Source organism: Thalassophryne amazonica, chromosome 20 (assembly GCF_902500255.1).
Source record: "Thalassophryne amazonica chromosome 20, fThaAma1.1, whole genome shotgun sequence".
Taxonomy (NCBI): Eukaryota; Metazoa; Chordata; class Actinopteri; order Batrachoidiformes; family Batrachoididae; genus Thalassophryne; species Thalassophryne amazonica.
The window spans coordinates 22,785,299-22,803,914 of record NC_047122.1 but is presented as its reverse complement, the minus strand read 5'-3'; the positions used below and the strand labels follow the sequence as shown (position 1 = coordinate 22,803,914).

General features: G+C 40.6%; 1 protein-coding gene across 2 annotated transcripts in view; it reads right to left on the bottom strand.

The window, feature by feature from the left end:
• Nucleotides 1-1,892: 1,892 nt before the first annotated feature.
• LOC117502258 (hepatic lectin-like) overlaps nucleotides 1,893-18,616 on the bottom strand; it is a 31,717-nt gene continuing 14,993 nt past the window's right edge. The window contains exons 3-8 of one of the 2 annotated variants that reach the window (XM_034161303.1): nucleotides 16,668-16,775; nucleotides 11,212-11,340; nucleotides 10,778-10,939; nucleotides 10,280-10,464; nucleotides 9,557-9,672; nucleotides 1,893-3,314 (exon numbers count right to left, since the gene is read on the bottom strand). In XM_034161303.1, coding sequence (XP_034017194.1) covers nucleotides 3,134-3,314; nucleotides 9,557-9,672; nucleotides 10,280-10,464; nucleotides 10,778-10,939; nucleotides 11,212-11,340; nucleotides 16,668-16,758 — 864 coding nt within the window. In that variant the 5' untranslated portion in view covers nucleotides 16,759-16,775 and the 3' untranslated portion in view covers nucleotides 1,893-3,133. Of the gene's footprint in view, nucleotides 3,315-9,556; nucleotides 9,673-10,279; nucleotides 10,465-10,777; nucleotides 10,940-11,211; nucleotides 11,341-16,667; nucleotides 16,859-18,616 lie in introns of those variants that run through there. The other variant, XM_034161302.1, reaches the window with a different exon arrangement.

The following is an 18,616-nucleotide window of genomic DNA, read 5'->3' as shown; positions in this document are numbered from 1 at the left end:
GGTCAACTCCATTCAATGTTTAAAACAAATAAAGTGACCAAAGGTTGTTTTGATACTATGTAGAATAACAGCAAAACTAAAAATCACCGAGTTGTTGATAACGCATCATAAATCAATGATCCACAGCCGTCACGCTGTAACTGAAAAACATATGGATAAACAAGCAGTGACAAACAACAGCAACAACATACACACACACACACCTTCAACCCCTTACTCCAATTAAGGGTCACGGGGGGCTGGAGGCAATCCAGTGGCGGCTGGCCCATAGGGGGTGCTCGGGCGCTGCCCTCCCAGATGTGGAGGGGAAAAAAATTATAAAATATATATTTAAAAAAAGTATTATCAATGACAGTTAGTTTTACTTAATAGTATGTGCCTATATGTAATCTGAATTATTACAACAACATTTCCACTAACCGACTCATTCAACAGTGTATTTCCACCGCCAGAACGTATCACTTCTCTTCTTGGGCGCTCACTCAAAGAGCCCCTTAAAGTGTAGTGAAATGACCAATTGTGTATGGTTGCTAAGGAAAAACAATGACATTTGGCCAATCAGTATCGCCATATTTAATGGCTTGGGCCGCTCCTAAAAGCGCTGCCGACCGTATTAAAAATGCTGGCACATGCTGGCGTATGTCTATTAAATTAATGCAGCTGTCACACCTTGACGATTAACCAGATTTGCCAACAGCCCCGTTTCCACCCACTGGTTCGGGTCGGTACTGCATGGTGCGGTGCCGGTTAGAAACAGAATAATTTAACATTATTTTATTTTCTAATTTTCATTCTTTATCTTGGTGGACCATTTTCATTGTGTACAGAATGCTGATGATTCGACTGGCTGTGGTAAACGCTGCCTTGAATGAATGGAGGGCTGTGACTCTAAACTTTGAAAGCGCCGAGCGGCTGCTTTCAGGTCCACTGATCAGGTCATCACAGACCTGAATAATGAAACGCTGTGATGATTTAAACTTTTAAAGCGCCAGTCGACCGCGATCGGGTGTGATCTGAAAGAAGTGCTGTGTGATCTGACGGTGTGGTGATCACAGACAGTGACAGCGCTTTAAATGTTTAAACAGCGCATTAGTCAGGCATGACCATACCTGATCGATCAGGTCATCTGATGATCACACCAACATCGACGGCACTTTAAAGAGTTACAGCGCATTAATCAGGTGTGATCACCCTGATCAATCGATCGTTCAGTTCCTCTGATGATCACATCGACAGCGATGCTTTAAAAGTTTAAATCGTTGCAACACTTCTGTGTGATCACAGCGCGCGACGCCGGCATGAGAAAACCACAGAGGGACTTGCTACGCTTCCAGCCACAAATTAAAGTATTTCCAGATGTCATTTTTAAAATTCAGGAGCTTTATGTGGATTCAGTGGCCAGCATTAATGGATGTATGTAGACTTATGAGTAAATTACAAGAAACGTGTGCCAACAATCACATAACTTACCTACAACTTATGTCCCGCATGTGCGAGACATATGGGTCACACCCTGGCACTCATTGAAAATTTTCAGCATGGCCCAAATTTTTTGAGGAGCTCAGCTTATCAGGACGTACATGAGCGAGCTTCAGTGTGTTTCAACATGTTTTTAATCAAAAACTTACCCTTAACTTATTGGACTTATACCAGCGTTTTTTGACATACACTGGCTAAATCATCAAGGTGTGACAGGGCCTTTAGGCATTATATAACACACACATTCACACCCGCACACACACCTACGGACAATTTAAAGTTTCTAATCCACCTAACCTGCATGTCTTTGGATGTGGGAGGAAGCTGGATCACCCGAAGGGAACCCATGCAAACACGGGGAGAACATGCAAACTCCACACAGAAAGGCCATAGACGGGAATCAATCCCATGATCTCCTTGCTGTGAGGCAACAGTGCTAACCACTAAGCCACTGTGCTGCCCTGACACAAACAACAAGCTGTCAAAAATAAAAACATTATTAAAAACAAACAAACAAACAAAAAAATCACCTTACGCCTAGGTAAACAGCATCCAGAAAACCTACAATCACAGAAAGTCTTCTCCCACCAGCAGCCAAGTGGTAATAACAGTCATTGACCACATGGTGGTGCCATTGTATTGGCTGTTAAACGAGCCATTTATCAGAAGAATACATTTTATGCAATAAAGAAACATAAACTTCAGCATTCACAATATCAAACAATCACTTTCACAGCAATTTAGTGTTAGACAAATCAGGAGATGCACAAAAGAACATTTTCAAGACACTGCTTGAAATTTAAATCATGTATACAAAAGAGACAGTGAGGGAAGCCACAAGACACTGTTCTTACAAGCCTGGTTCAAAACAGAGAGGGTACTGGCGCATCTGAGCGTCAGCCACCAACAACAACAAAAAAAAGCGTGGAAATAACAGTTTCTAAATAATACATGTACTCTATTCATGGTAAGATTGCAGACCATTTCTTGTTTACTGAAAGCCTCACTCCAATCAATGGCTAATTTGAACATACATTCTGATATTGTGTTATCATAGTAAACACACTGCAGTCAGCCCAACAAGTATGATCTCAGTCAGAAATACTCAAGTAATTCTCAATTCTCTCCAATTAAATACTCTAATCAACTGTATCAAAAGCTGCGCTCAAATCAAGCAACAGAGGAGTCCACATCTACATTGTTTCCTACAGAAATTGGATTTAAATTATATTGATTCTGGACTTTAAAAATAGATTCTTATATTGTAAAATTCAATATTGCGAGTATCGATTTTCACAGCGAGAGTTTACCATCTGGACCTGGCGGTCTTATTGAAATTTCAACATAAATCACATTAGTTTAAAATGTACATTCATTGCATATATCTTTTAGAGGCATAATTGAAACAATGTAAAATAAAAAATCAGAATTAAAATGTTTAACCCACACACAAAATGCTTCAATATACTGTACTTTTTTGTATGCCACAATATACTTTTTCATACATTCCATTCTAATCATGATGTGATTTATAATTTTAGATGGATTATTATTATTAGTTTGAATGTATCATTCTTTGCAATTGCAGATGCAGATTGCAAAAATGCAATTTAAGTATAAACAGCACCAGCTGTCCTATGCAGTCTCAAACGTTTCAGTGTGATGCAGTGGTGTTTGTGGCTCCGCCCATTTCCTTCTCACAGATAAAAGGCCAGAACATGGTGCAGGGGGCGTCATACCAGCTCCGAATTGCCACACGCTGCAGCACTCTTGTTTTCACGATGTAGCCACAGTCCTCGTCAATGTGATTATTTGGTTCACCGTCCTCCCAGAACCTACCATCAGATGAAATTAACAAAATGCAGAGTAAGTCCTAAAATGCAAAACACAATAAGTAGTAAGACATGTTCATGATCTCACTCAGTCAATGATTAAAGTTGTTTTTCTGCAAAAATATAACTTCTCTGGTGCCACACTGAAAACAAAAAGTTGACAAAATGTAAAGGCCTGGCACAAATGCGTGTGGCGCAAACCCACTTGGGCCGTGTCCCAGCGTACCACTCTGTGTAGCGTCAGGAGAGATATAACGCTGGATGTTACAGTGACTGGTGACATCCACTGCTACATTTGTAGTTTTTTTTCCCTCTTACCAAGGTGCAGCTGTGTCAGGAAAAACTGCATGTAAAGTCCAGCACCATGGACTTTTTTATGTACAGAGTGCAACACTCAGATGCACCTTACATAAACAAGTTTACAACCAACATTTGTGCACCCAGAGTTTGGCTTTGTCTCAGTTTTTTATGCCACTTAAATAGCAATGTGCACTCAGACACACCACAGATGGATTTGCACCATCTACGGAAAACATTTTTTGCATCACAATAGGGACCTGAACGCTACACTCTTTAAATGCAGCACTGAAATTTAGACCAGGTTTTTGTTGGCCTGAGCTGCAAACACTTTCTGCAAAGGGACTGAATCAGTGCACCAGCTCCATGAGGACGTGAGCGTGGGATGTAAAAATGACAACTGTGTAAACCCCCTGTCACATCAGCCCAACATAGAGTTGCGTCATGACGCCGCCAAGTTTTGCCGCCAAGGGTGATGCGAAAAAGATGCAAAAAATTAAAGATGTTTAAAAAAATTATAAATGTTTAATTTAAAAAAAAATTTTTTGCGTTTTTTTTTCTGCGTAAAACACTGGTTGCAGAAAGGAAGTAGTTTTCGGGTGTGAAAGGGGCTTAAGGTGGAAACTAAGAATGACACTTGCATGCCACTTTGCAACAGGTGGATTATTCAGTCAAAACACAAGGCAACCAGCTACAAACATTTTTATAGTGCCGCAGATAGGCAAAATAACTATGCATTTCTGTGATAAAAGCATGAACTCTAATGACCTACAGCAATCAATGAAAAATTACACATGGGTCAAAATTGAAAGATGCTGCAATCATATTCAAAATATACCACATTATTTGTCTGATTATAAAGATTCCAAAAAGGTAAAGTTTGGACTATCTATGTTGAAGTTTTGTCTGTGGCCGGGTTTTTGAGTGGTCTCCGTGTTCTTTTATGTCTTGGTTTCCTGTCCTGTCTCCCTGGGGTCTGTATGCATGTGTGTTCTGTGACTGTCACTTGTTGGTTCCTGCTTCAAGCTCCTTGTCGGGGTGTTGCCTCGCAGCCAGCGTGCTGTTGTGACAGCTGTCATGTGAGGGCCCCGTGCCTTGAGCATGTAGCGTTTCCTGTCCGGGTCCTTTTTGTCTTTAATTTATACCCCCCCAGTGTTTTTGTATCTTAGTTATATTCTAGTGTTATTTGGGTTCTTTGGTTTATTTCTATATTGAGAGTTTCTCAGTTATGACTTTGTGGCTGCTTTTTCCTAATTAGGTGTAATGATCATGTTCAGTCACCCATGTATGTTTTGTTATCTGCTGCCCTTTGTGTTCAGATTAGTTCATCACATGTTCTTGTCTCCCTTGACCAGTTACACCTGTCAGCAGTTACTTCAGTTAGTATGTAAGTTGCACCTGGGTTTGTGCTCCTGTGTGTCCAATGTATGTCATACGTTGCATGTCTCCTCTGTCATCTGTCATCCTGGTTCCAGTTGTACGTATTTAGTCCTTGATGTTGCACTCCTGCTTGTCTTTTGTTATTTGTTTGTACTCCTGACCTAGAGTTAGGTAAAGACTGCATTTTTGCTGGAACCCTTCCTCAATTGTTTTTGTCGCAGACCTCCTCACTCAGAGCTGGGTAAAGACTGTATTTTTGTTGGACTTTTCTCTACACCTGTCAATGTGTTTTGAATTCACCAATTGTTAATTAAACCGTGGCATCCTTTGAAATTCATCTTTTGCATTTTTGCTGTCCTGCATCTTGGGGTTTACTTGACTGTGTTCCTGGAACCAACTGTAACAACCTATGACTGAATGTTATGAAGTAATTGGTAAAAACAGCAAAAATGGTAATACAGGCCAATTTCAATTGGTAAAGGTGTCAAATGTTAAATATGCTCCAATTTTGGTAAAAAGTGATGCAAATTACTGGTTGGGTTAATAGCTTGTATGTGTCATGCTTGGTTATCACGTTATGGGGTAACATGTCACGTGTCTTACAATCCAGTGGATGTTGACATTGTTTGACCTTTTACTTTCCACACCTTCAAAACTGTTCTATTTATAATACTTTTAGCTCAACCAATAATAGTCTGGGAGGTGAAAAAGAACCTGATGGTTACTCTGTCAGAGCTCCAGCCATACTCTGTGGAGAGAGAGAACCTTCCAGAAGGACAATCATCGCTGCAGCAATCCACCAATCAGGCCTGTATTGTAGAGTGGCTAAACAGAAGCCACTTCTTAGTAAAAAGGCACATAACACCTGCCTGCAGTTTGCCAAAAGGCACCTGAAAGACTCTAAGACCACAAGAAACAAAATTCTCTGGTCTGATAAGGCAGAGATTGCACTCTTTGGCGTGAATGGCAGGTGTCATGTTTGGAAGAAATGAAGCACCATCCCTACAGTGAAGCATGGTGGTGGCAGCATCATGCTTCAGCAGCAGGAACTGGGAGACTAGTCAGGACTGAGGGAAAGATGAATTCAGCAATGTACAGAGACATCCTGGATGAAAACCTGCTCCAGACCTGAATCTGATTGAACATCTCTGGAAAGATCTGAAAATGGCTGTGCACCGATGCTTCCCATCCAACCTGATGGAGCTTGAGATGTTCTGCAAAGAGGAATGGGGGAAAAAACTGCCCAAAGATTGTGGCATCATATTCAAGAAGACTTGAGGCTGTAATTGCTGCCAAAAGTGCATCAACTAAGTATTGAACAAAGAGTGTGAATACTGAAATGTACATGTGAGTTCTTAGTTTTTTATTTTTAATAAATTGGCAAAAATTTCAAAAATACTTTTTCATGTCATTATGGGGTGTTGTGGGGAGACTTTAGGGTAAAATTACTTTACTCCATTTTGGAATGAGGCTGTAACATAACAAAATGTGGAAAAAGTGAAGTGTTGTGAATACTTTCTGAATGCACTGTATACAGGATCAAAGCACACTTAATGAATAAAGAGCAGAAACAGTGACCAAGTGGAACTCCAGCGTGCCAACACACACAGGAAGGTGTGCACATGTTTCCTGAGTGTTGCAACTAAAAAAGAAAGACAACTTTGCATAAACAGAAAATGATAACAGCTGCTTTAGTTTTATTTGAATACTTATAAAAAGTGATCACTCATTCAACACCTGCAGGTGTGCGTGTGTATACATATATACCCTCATCGGCCACTTTATTAGGCACACACTGTTCAACTGCTTAACACAAATAGCTAATCAGCCAGTATACATGGCAGCAACTCAATCCATTTTGGTATCTAGATGTGGTGAAGATAACTTGCTGAAGTTCAAACAGAGCATCAGAATGGGGAAGAAAAGGGATTTAAGTGACTTTGAACACAGCATGGTTGTTAGTGCGAGACGGGCTGGTCTGAGTATTTCACTAACTGCTGATCTACTTGGATTTTCACACACAACCATCTCTAGAGTTTACAGAGAATGGACCGAAAAAGACAGAATATCCAGTGAGTGGCAGCTGTGTGGGCAAAAATGGTTTGCTGATGTCAGAGGAGAATGGCCAGACTGGTTGAATGGGCGACTGACTGCTGTCATGTCAGTATGGACCAACATCTCTGAGAACTGTTTCCAACACCTTGTTGAATCTATGCCAGAAGACTTAAGGCAGTTCTGAAATCAAAAGGGGGTCCAACTCACTACTAGCAAGGTGTACCTAATAAAGTGGCCATTGAATGGGGGGGTATGTGTATTGGACATACATACACCTGACTCACACACACACACACACACACACACACACACACACACACACACACACACACACACACACACACACACACAGCAGGAAAAGAGGAAGGGGCACAATTAATCATCAGCATGTTGTTAGAAGGAGGAAGGAAAAAAAATCAGCTGATTATTAGAAAACCTACACGAAAGAGGAAAACATCTTTTTTTTTAAATGAATATTATGTTCTGCTGCAGAAGTGAAAACAAAATATTGCACAAGGACAAAATATGACTGGTAAGCAAATGTGAAGACAGAATGTTTCATGTTAAACATGTTTTTTTGTTGTTGACATTTTCCTGCCAAGAATGCACACCACAGAGAATGAATCAGCAACAAAACAAGAAGTGGTGAAGATTTAAATGAACGAATCAATAAGAGACAGGTGCAATCATTAAGGAAACCGTGGAAACCCGAATACATGGGTGATTCTTAGACTACGGGCACTTATGTCCTTTGATCATATTGTATGAAAAACAGAAAAAAGGGGAAATTTCACACTTTTATAGTTATCTTTACAATGAAAGTGTGTTAAGAAATTTGTTCTAGTAGTCTATGATGACTTTTTCACCTTTTTTCAGCATCATTATATGCAAATATTGCCGTTTTGTGCTTGTCCCACACCCAGACTTTTGATCTTCAATGATAGAAATGAATGGTAAAGAAACATTTTTTCTAATGTTTTAAAATATCTCTGAATAAAATGTCAGTAAAATAATCAAAACATAATTGGGGTATTCAATGTCATACAACTGTTGTGATTTTTTTTTAAACAAAATGTAGTTGTCCCACACTATTGCCGTAATTTCCACCACAACACTGTAATGTCCCTAAACAGTTTGTATGAAAGATTGTTTGGGTAGTTTCTATGGAGATAAACAGTGACATCAGAGCACATGTATATAGCGCCAAATCACAACAAACAGTTAACCCAAGGCGCTTTATATTGTAAGGCAATGGTGTGGTGGAAATTACATTTACAAGGCCAATAGTGCCCGTAGTTAAAGAATCACCCACATGCAAGATCAAACAGAATGAAAAGAGACAGAAACCCGACTCAAGAATAAAAGAAAAAACATAACAATAAATGCGACAAAAATAATATTACCACAGACGAAGTAACAAAAACAAACATATAATCCAAGTGGTAATCTACAGAAACAGATGTGGGAATAAAGCTGTGTAAAAACAGAATTGATCAAGACAAACCAGAACGAATACGCCAGAAAACAACACAATAACAGAAACTAAGAGCAATCAGAGATTTCTGATGTCCGCCAATCTGGATCCGGATCACCTCCAAAATTCAGTGGAGTCTCCCATGCTCTAATATCCATCTGTGGTTAAAATCTGGTGAGAATCCGTGAAGCAGTTTTGACGTAATACTTCAAAGCCTCTATAAAATGAATCTTGATCCAGAATCCAGATTTGGATCACCTCCAAAATTCAGTGCAGTCTTCCAAGGCCTAATATGCATCTGTGGTGAAAATTTGGTGAGAATCTGTATAGTAGCTTTGACGTAATCCTTCAACGGGAATATAACGTGAAACTTGATCCAGATCCTGGATTTGGATCACTTCCGGAATTTAATGGAGTCTTCTGTTTTGACGTAATCCTGCTAACAAGCCAGACAGACAAATAAATAAATGCTGATGATTTTATTACGTCCTTGGCGGACGTAACAACGGAACACAAGTGCAATAATCACGTAAAACATAAAATGGACACAGAGCAAAAATAAAACAAAATCACAGGGGCGACAACATGAGCAGACTCAAGACGAGGGGACACTCGGACATGGAGAACAGAGTAATGGGTCAGAGATGTCACACGCCAGGGACACACACACACACACACACAGCAGCATGAACGAGACAGAGGAACTAAGAGATCACCTACACAGCACACACAGATCCCAGACAAAGAAACAAGGTGAACCCTGACCAAGAATGCACCAAACCACACAAACATACACACAACACACACACTGCAGTTACCCAGCATCTGGAGGCAGAACTTTAGCTACTTTCTTATTAAAAGTCTTGACTTGTCTCATCATAACTCATATTATATTAACTATTTTATCGGCAAAGATGCAGCTTAGAGTTCTCATCCATAATTCAAACTTACTGAAAAACAGATTTAAAACCAGTTGAATCAAGCGTTCAAACTCTGTGGATGTTTATTCACAGTCGAGCAGTTAACGAGGTGAACTCACCCTCCGACCAGCAGGGTTCCGTCCACCCACTTCCACTGATCCTCCGTGTGCTCGTCTGTAATCCCGAACCAGTAGGCATTCCAGTGGCCTCTGGGAAGAAGGTTCCACAGAAAAGTCTGCCAGGAAACGCATGTGTTTAAATACATACAATACATTTACCACAAGGAATAAACTAGAACAGCAGTCAGGAGAACGCACGCCACAGAAAGCTGCTACATCTGTGCTGTCTGAGCGCCCACTAGTTTTCACGTTATAAGTAACAACGCTTCTCTTCTTTAATTACAGCGGTGGGTTTGAACCCTGGACTGCTCGAACTAAAGACCACAACTCTACCAGGTCAGCCAAAGGGGAATTCCCCCGTTAGCCAAGCTAGCGGGAACATCTTCTCAATCTGGACTTCACCTTGCTACATGTAGATCACTTAAAACAATCGATTTCAAAATCACTGAACTTAAGACTAAAGTTAATTATAATTTAATTATTTTTCCTCACTTAACATTCAGAAGGATCTTTTTTTCTTTTTTATTTATGCATCTCATGACATGACAAAAGCAAACGAGTGGGATGGATCTTTCCTTATGACATCACACAGATCCACACCTATCCCGCTGACAGGTAATAACGGCCAATATTTAAGAACTAACAGTACGTTCCTAACAGACACAGTTACATCAAAAGCTGCTGCGGCAGTTTATGACATCACAAAGACTTGTTAAATCCTACCTGCTCCTCGGCCGTGTGGATGATGGCCAGGTGAGCTCCGTTGGTCTGACAGAACTGCTGACTATTCTCCCAGTTCTTGCTGGACCTGGAAATGAAGTAACAACTGTTGTTGAACAGGTACCAGTCCTGGCGGCAGATGACAGGGGGCGCTGTCGCCTTCGTTGTAGGCCTGACTGGCTCAGGAGCTAATAGGACAGCAAAAAAGAAGATTCATTTTTTTTCCTCCATGATTTGAGTGATTTATTAGGTTAACATTTTTGATGTGCAGTGGCCACTGATGCATAAAACAGAAAAAGCAACAGATCCAAAAATCACAAAGATGCCCCAAAAAAGACAAAGACGTGCAGCTTCAACAACAGATACGGAAACAAAATGGCAGAGTTCCTGTTTGACATGGCAAAAACGTCATTTACTGCCACAATAACGTACGCGTCATGATCATTTTACATTATATAAAACAAACAAAAAAGAGGCGAAACTGTATTTAGCCTTTTTTACCTTTAGTTGCCAGTTTGGCAGCAAGTTTTGCTTTCAGCTCCTCGTTCTCTCGCTGAAGTTTGTTGATGGTGGCGGTCAGATCCGAAACATTTGCGTCCTGCTTTTGTTTCTGCAGCGTCCCCTCTGAGGCCTCTCTGCTGCCACCTTGAGGCCCGTTCTTGTCTGTACAAACAAAGAAAGTCAGTTTCGTCATTTATTTTCGTCTATCTTCACCTTTCCTGGAAGATGTAGTAGAAACACAGACTGCTCTAAAATTAATCAAAGAAATACACATATGATGTAAATACTTCAACAAATCAGTTCTCCAACTTTTCCCAACATTTTCACGTTTTTGTTAAAATGCCAAAAGTGTGTGAGCAAAATGTGGATTCACACCTGACTTCCAGCAAAGGCTGACCTGATCATTTATTAATAAACTGACGGGCGTTACTCACAGTGTGCAGTGACGGCGATGATGGAGATCAGAAGGATGGCGCACAGCGCTGCTAAGCAGATGGTGGCGAGGCGGTAGCACCTGGGGCCGCTCGGCCTGAGGGTCAGGAAGACTGGGGTGACTGGTTCAGCTGGATAGAGGTGAAGATACAGCAGATAGTCATTAACTCAACAATTTGAGTGCAAAACTGGCGGTAGTGGTGACATCATCATGACACAGTTTATACAAATATATATATATATATTGCTGGTCAATATAAACCAGATCATTTCTAGCAGATCATAGCAGAAAATGTTTTTTGCACCGTTTTTGTTGACCTAAACTTTTGCGCAGTCTTCTCTAAAAGTTAAACATCTCGATTGCGCAGTCTTCTCTAAAAGTTAAACATCTCGAGGTATCTGCCTAAGTAATATTCCCACCACGTTTGGTGGAAATCCATCCAGCTGTTTGTAGTTCACAGGCAGAAACACACATGGGACCAATGATCATACCCTACTTTGTTGGTGCACATGGTAAACATGACCTTGCATGCAGATCCACCTCAAAGTCCAATCATATTTTCCTGAAATCTCTAAGTCTTTGCCCACCGTCCTACTGAAAGAAATAAATGTTGCTTCCTCAGCATGGGTGCTAAAGCAAATTATTTAGAACTGTATTTTATTCTGTTGGACCTGGAGCAAGAACATTCAGCAGAAAAACGTGAGCAAACAGCTCCATTTAAGGAACTGAAACTGCTGAGGGGCATCACTTGGACAATGAGGTTTTTTTTAAAATCTATATTCATGTACAACTGATCTGTTTGCAGTTATATGGAAAATCAGTGTAAAAATACAGACAAATTTTGAAGAGTACTTAGGCAAGGTGGCTGAATAATCTTAAGAGGTTTTTAAGGGTCCAAGATCCAGAAACTCTGTCCAAGACCAGAGCAAGATCAGGCTGACCTATCAATCAATCTAGCTGAGATGAGGATGGATCTTCTTCTGTGGTGGCGAGTCTTGGATCTGCCTATGTTTAATTGACTCCAGTGATCATGTGTGTGTCAGAAAAAAAAGAAAAAGAAGTAAGCCCTAGAAAGGTGCTGGGACCCACTGGCACCAGTTCTTCTCCCTGCAGTCCATTTAGTTTAGTAGAGCAGATAACTGTAAAAATTGTTAATTTCTGGAAACAAGCACCAAAATGGGCACACATACTCCTTAAACATTACTCTTTTGAAAAAAACTGAGTATCCCCTTAAATTTTCAATAGGCCTACGTAGGGGTCAATTGAAAATGTTCCAATCATATTGAAAGCTGAGGCACATTATTTGTTTGAACATAAATTTTACAAAATGTACACTTCTGTAAATTTTGACCCCTGTGTAACTCTTAAATTGATCCATACCTGGCCGCCTATTGAAAATGCACGTGGCTAGAGTAATGTTTAAGGAGCATTTGTGGCAACTTTGGTGCTTGTATCACCATTTGAAGGATTCCTCTGAAATATTCTGGTATCTGCTGCACTAGTTACTTGAGATGAGCATTTATAATCTGACCAAAGTTCAGAAATCCAATAAAAGCTGGTGAGAAGGTTATCAGGTTTGATGGACAGAAACGTCTGGACACAATTGCAGGACTCAACACAGTAGCTCTGGTTAGTAAAAACATTTACTGAAGGATTCAGTGGGGTCCGGCGCACAACAAGCAGTCAAAGATGAGCAAACAGATCCAAAGCATCAGGCGTAAGGTGTGGTCGGTACAAACAGGCAGGTGATCGAAACAATGTGGTAGCAGGACTCGAAAACATAGAATACAGAGCTGGGTGCGAAGGCACAAGGCGCAACGATCTGGCGGGGAATTAGTGCAACCATTGGGGATTAAATACACCCAGGTGATGAGCTGCAGAGTAGAAACAGGTGTGCGGAAAGATCCAGAACAGGGTGTGGTCCAGACAGATGTGATGCCCACCACCAAGCACCAAGAGGGATGGACAAGAGAGATAGGGACAGACAAAGCCCAAGCAGGAAAAACCCAGCAAGAGAAATCACACACATACAAAACAATCAAAACCTAAACTAAACAGAACAAAACTAGAACCTCAAGTAAACATGGCAAAACAGAAACACAAAGCAAAAAGTCCAGATCATGACAAAGGTTAGGTCTAACGTGGAATAGAATATCGCTCCTTCAAATAAAAAAAAAAAAATAGTCCAGTCTAATCCTTTTCCTTAGAAAAAAATTATTTAGATTTGTCCATCCAATGTTCTTTTGTTTAATATCGTGTCATTGCATTTTCCTAAAACATAATGTGACATTACTAACAATTATTAAACCCTATGTCACTCAGTACTTGTGAAAAGGTATCATTAATCACTCGGGAGAACAGTAATGGCCCCAGCACACAACTTAGCGGTGCTCCTTTAGGTACATCATATCATTGTGACCTGTCTCCTTATACGCTTACCCTAACTGATCTCCCATCTAAGAATTCCACTTAAATACCTGCTGTCACATTCCATTTTGCTTATATTTATGAGTCGACTTCTTGCTTTTCTCTTGTTATAGAGATGGTTGATAGCATCTTAAAACAGGTGGTAAATGCTGTTACTCCAAAGTCATGTGGACTGGACTCTCTGTTTTTGCCTTGGTAACAGACAAAAAAAAAAATTAAAACTTGAGTTAATAATGCTAATGAAGTTTGTTCAAATGAACTTAGCACCAACAAACAAACAAACAAATAATGCAAATTAAGTGATACAGAGATCACACCTACAACCCCTGGCAAAAATTATGGAATCACCGGCCTCAGAGGATGTTCATTCAGGTGTTTAATTTTGTAGAAAAAAAGCAGATCACAGACATGACACAAAACTAAAGTCATTTCAAATGGCAACTTTCTGACTTTAGGAAACACTATAAGAAATCAAGAAAAAAAGATTGTGGCAGTCAGTAACGGTTACTTTTTTAGACCAAGCAGAGGAAAAAAATATGGAATCACTCAATTCTGAGGAAAAAATTATGGAATCACCCTGTAAATTTTCAGCCCCCAAATTAACACCTGCATCAAATCAGATCTGCTCATTGACATTGACCCTATGTGTCTTTTTGCAAGGAATGTTTTTGCAGTTTTTGCTCTATGGCAAGATGCATTATCATCTTGAAAAATGATTTCATCATCCCCCAAACATCCTTTCAATTGTCCAAAATATCAACATAAACTTGTGCATTTATTGATGATGTAATGACAGCCATCTCCCCAGTGCCTTTACCTGACATGCAGCCCCATATCATCAATGACTGTGGAAATGTACATGTTCTCTTCAGGCAGTCATCTTTATAAATCTCATTGGAAAGGCACCAAACAAAAGTTCCAGCATCATCACCTTGCCCAATGCAGATTCGAGATTCATCACTGAATATGACTTTCATCCAGTCATCCACAGTCCACAATTGCTTTTCCTTAGCCCATTTTAACCTTGTTTTTTTCTGTTTAGGTGTTAATGATGCCTTTCGTTTAGCTTTTCTGTATGTTAATCCCATTTCCTTTAGGCGGTTTCTTACAGTTCGGTCACAGACGTTGACTCCAGTTTCCTCCCATTCGTTCCTCATTTGTTTTGTTGTACATTTTTCGATTTTTGAGACATATTGCTTTAATTTTTCTGTCTTGACGCTTTGATGTCTTCCTTGGTCTACCAGTATGTTTGCCTTTAACAACCTTCCCATGTTGTTTGTATTTGGTCCAGAGTTTAGACACAGCTGACTGTGAACAACCAACATCTTTTGCAACATTGCGTGATGATTTACTCTCTTTTAAGAGTTTGATAATCCTCTCCTTTGTTTCAATTGACATCTCTCGTGTTGGAGCCATGATTCATGTCAGTCCACTTGGTGCAACAGCTCTCCAAGGTGTCTTCACTCCTTTTTAGATGCAGACTAATGATGTCTGTGATCTGCTTTTTTTTCTACAAAATTAAACAACTGAATGAACATCCTCTGAGGCCGGTGATTCCATAATTTTTGCCAGGGGTTGTATGAATTCCAGTTTGTGAGATAAATACACAACAAGCCAATGCTCAGCTGAGGCCCCCGCCGCTGATACAGCAGGGTGACAAATTAAACAAATAAGCACGGATGGACACATTATCAGGTTTGGTTGACAGGACAGGCAGGACGCAAATGCAGGACGCAGGAACACAGCTTAGTGGCGTAAAATCGTTTACATGGTTTTCAGGCTGAAGTCGGTACACGGAAAAGCAGTCCACACAGAGCAACAGGATCAAGAGCATCAGGCTAAAGGCGTGGTCAAGGTACATAAGCAGGTTGTCAAAAAACACAAGGAGGCAATCAGAGCGAGGCAAAAATATTACAATAGGGCTGGAAAGAGGCACTAGACACATCAATCTGGCAAAGGACAAAGGCAAACTGTGAGGCTTATAAAGCACCCAGGTGCTTAAGTGCAAATCAGGAACAGGTGTGTGGAGAAGCTCCCAGAACCGGGGTGTGGCCAGACAGAGAGAAACACCCACCACCAAGAGCCCAGAGAGGGAGACAAGAGAAAGCAGGAAGGAGAACAACCAACCAAAAAGACAGAGCAAGAGACAGACAGAACCCAAAAGCAACCCAAAAGACCAAAAACCTGACACACATAGAATCCATTTCAATAGTCCCCCTATTTCATGGTGGGGAGCAATAAAGAATTAGTGGAAAAAGGCCAATTAATACAGGAAAGAGTAGTATTCCATTCATTTTCATGTGCAACCTTGACCCTAAGGTCCAAGGTCAAACACAGTTGGCTCAAGGGAGCTGGGGTGAATGATTTACTGTTGGTGTTCAACGCAAATTTAGGCTTTAGAAGAGAAATTTAGTGCCGAGAAGGAAAAATAGACCCAAAAAGTTCTATTTTTTAATCCATTTGCATGTCTAACCTTAACCCAGAGGTTCAAGTCCAAATGTAACAAAGAGAGTCAGGTTCTTGATTTGCTTTAGGTGTTCAATACAAAGTAAGCTGTAAAATCAATATTTTGAGAGAAAAAGTAGTCTTTTGTGGTGAGAAGGTGGGTGTCTTTGTCTGCTGTTATCTCAGATGACATTGGAAATCTGGGTCAAGGTCATTGGTATAGACATCACATTTGTGTCCATTTACAGTATTATACAGGTAACTAAATCGGAGTCCATTTCAGTGGTTCACCTCCAACATTAATTATGTCCCAGCAGCAGTCCAAAACAACAATAAAAACTTTTAAACTGCAACAAATGAAAGTATAACGTTTACTTATTTATTTCTTTCCTTTTGCAGACGATTTTCAGCTCCAAATCAGTATTTGCTGATTTTCAGCACTTACTGTGAAATTGTGACGTTCTTGCGTTGCTATAGTACAAATGTGCACTCTCTCTCGCTCTCTGTGAAACTTTTATATTTTTTATTTATTTTATTTTAATGGATGAATTGAATTATTATTATTATTATTATTTTTTTTTTTACCACTTTGCTCCACATCTGGTCTGCGCTGCAGCTCGTTGTCGTCTACCAGTTTGGAATAAATCATCTCACAGGCTGGAAAACCGCTAGACATCTCCACACAGTGACAAACTCACAATAAAACTTCAGATAAAAGCTTAAAAAACAAAAATCCCAAAACAATCGATGCTGTTTTCGGCAGAGACCAGCTGTTTATAGAGTTATCTCTGTGGTCAAGTTCGACACAACAAATAACATGCAAGCCTGTTGGCACTTTCAAAATAAAAGTCTCAATTTTCGAAGCTATTTTAGGAGTGCTCGCATCAATTAATCTCTGGATTGTTATTTATTTGCAAATATTTAGATTGAGACAAAATATCATAATTGGTCAAAATACGTCTTTAAACTACTCACGTATACACACACACACACACACACACACACACACACACACACACACACACACACACACACACACACACACACACACACACACACACACACACACACACACACACACACACACACACACACAAACTATATATGTACACTCAACAAAAATATAAACGCAACACTTTTGGTTTTGCTCCCATTTTGTATGAGATGAACTCAAAGATCTAAAACTTTTTCCACATACACAGTATCACCATTTCCCTGAAATATTCACTTCTCCTTTGCTGAGATAATCCATCCCACCTCACAGGTGTGCCACACCAAGATGCTGATTAGACACCATGATTAGTGCACAGGTGTGCCTTAGACTGTCCACAATAAAAGGCCACTCTGAAAGGTGCAGTTTTGTTTTATTGCGGGGGGATACCAGTCAGTATCTGGTGTGACCACCATTTGCCTCATGCAGTGCAACACATCTCCTTCGCATCATTCGTGAAGAGAACACCTCTCCAACGTGCCAAACGCCAGCGAATGTGAGCATTTGCCCACTCAAGTCGGTTACGACGATGAACTGGAGTCAGGTCGAGACCCCGATGAGGATGACGAGCATGCAGATGAGCTTCCCTGAGACGGTTTCTGACAGTTTGTGCAGAAATTCTTTGGTTATACAAACCGATTGTTTCAGCAGCTGTCCGAGTGGCTGGTCTCAGATGATCTTGGAGGTGAACATGCTGGATGTGGAGGTCCTGGGCTGGTGTGGTTACACGTGGTCTGCGGTTGTGAGGCTGGTTGGATGTACTGCCAAATTCTCTGAAACGCCTTTGGAGACGGCTTATGGTAGAGACATGAACATTCAATACACGAGCAACAGCTCTGGTTGACATTCCTGCTGTCAGCATACCAATCGCACGCTCCCTCAAATCTTGCGACATCTGTGGCATTGTGCTGTGTGATAAAACTGCACCTTTCAGAGTGGCCTTTTATTGTGGGCAGTCTAAGGCACACCTGTGCACTAATCATGGTGTCTAATCAGCATCTTGGTATGGCACACCTGTGAGGTGGGATGGATTATCTCAGCAAAGGAGAAGTGCTCACTATCAAAGATTTAGACTGGTTTGTGAACAATATTTGAGGGAAATGGTGATATTGTATATGTGGAAAAAGTTTTAGATCTTTGAGTTCATCTCATACAAAATGGGAGAACGTGGACCACTCTATTTCCATGTCCTTGACCTCCTTCGAGATCTGGGAGAAGTTTCCTCCAAGCTGCGAGTTGAAGGCAGTCTGTACAGTCTTTTCCACCAAATGTTCCCAGAAAATTCACACAACGTTAGGTCTTCCAGGTCTGCCTGGTAGCTTACTCTGCCATCTGAGCCTACTCATCACCAGGTGGTGATCAGTTGACAGCTCTGCCCCTCTCGTCACCTGAGTATCCAAGACACATGGTCGCAGGTCGGATGCGGCGACGCGTCAACTACTCAACTACGACTGAACTCGAAGCTAGACTGCCTGATGTCTTAGCTTCACATATGGCAAATGCCCAATCAGTAGACAGTCTTGTGGATAGTTTAAACTCAGCA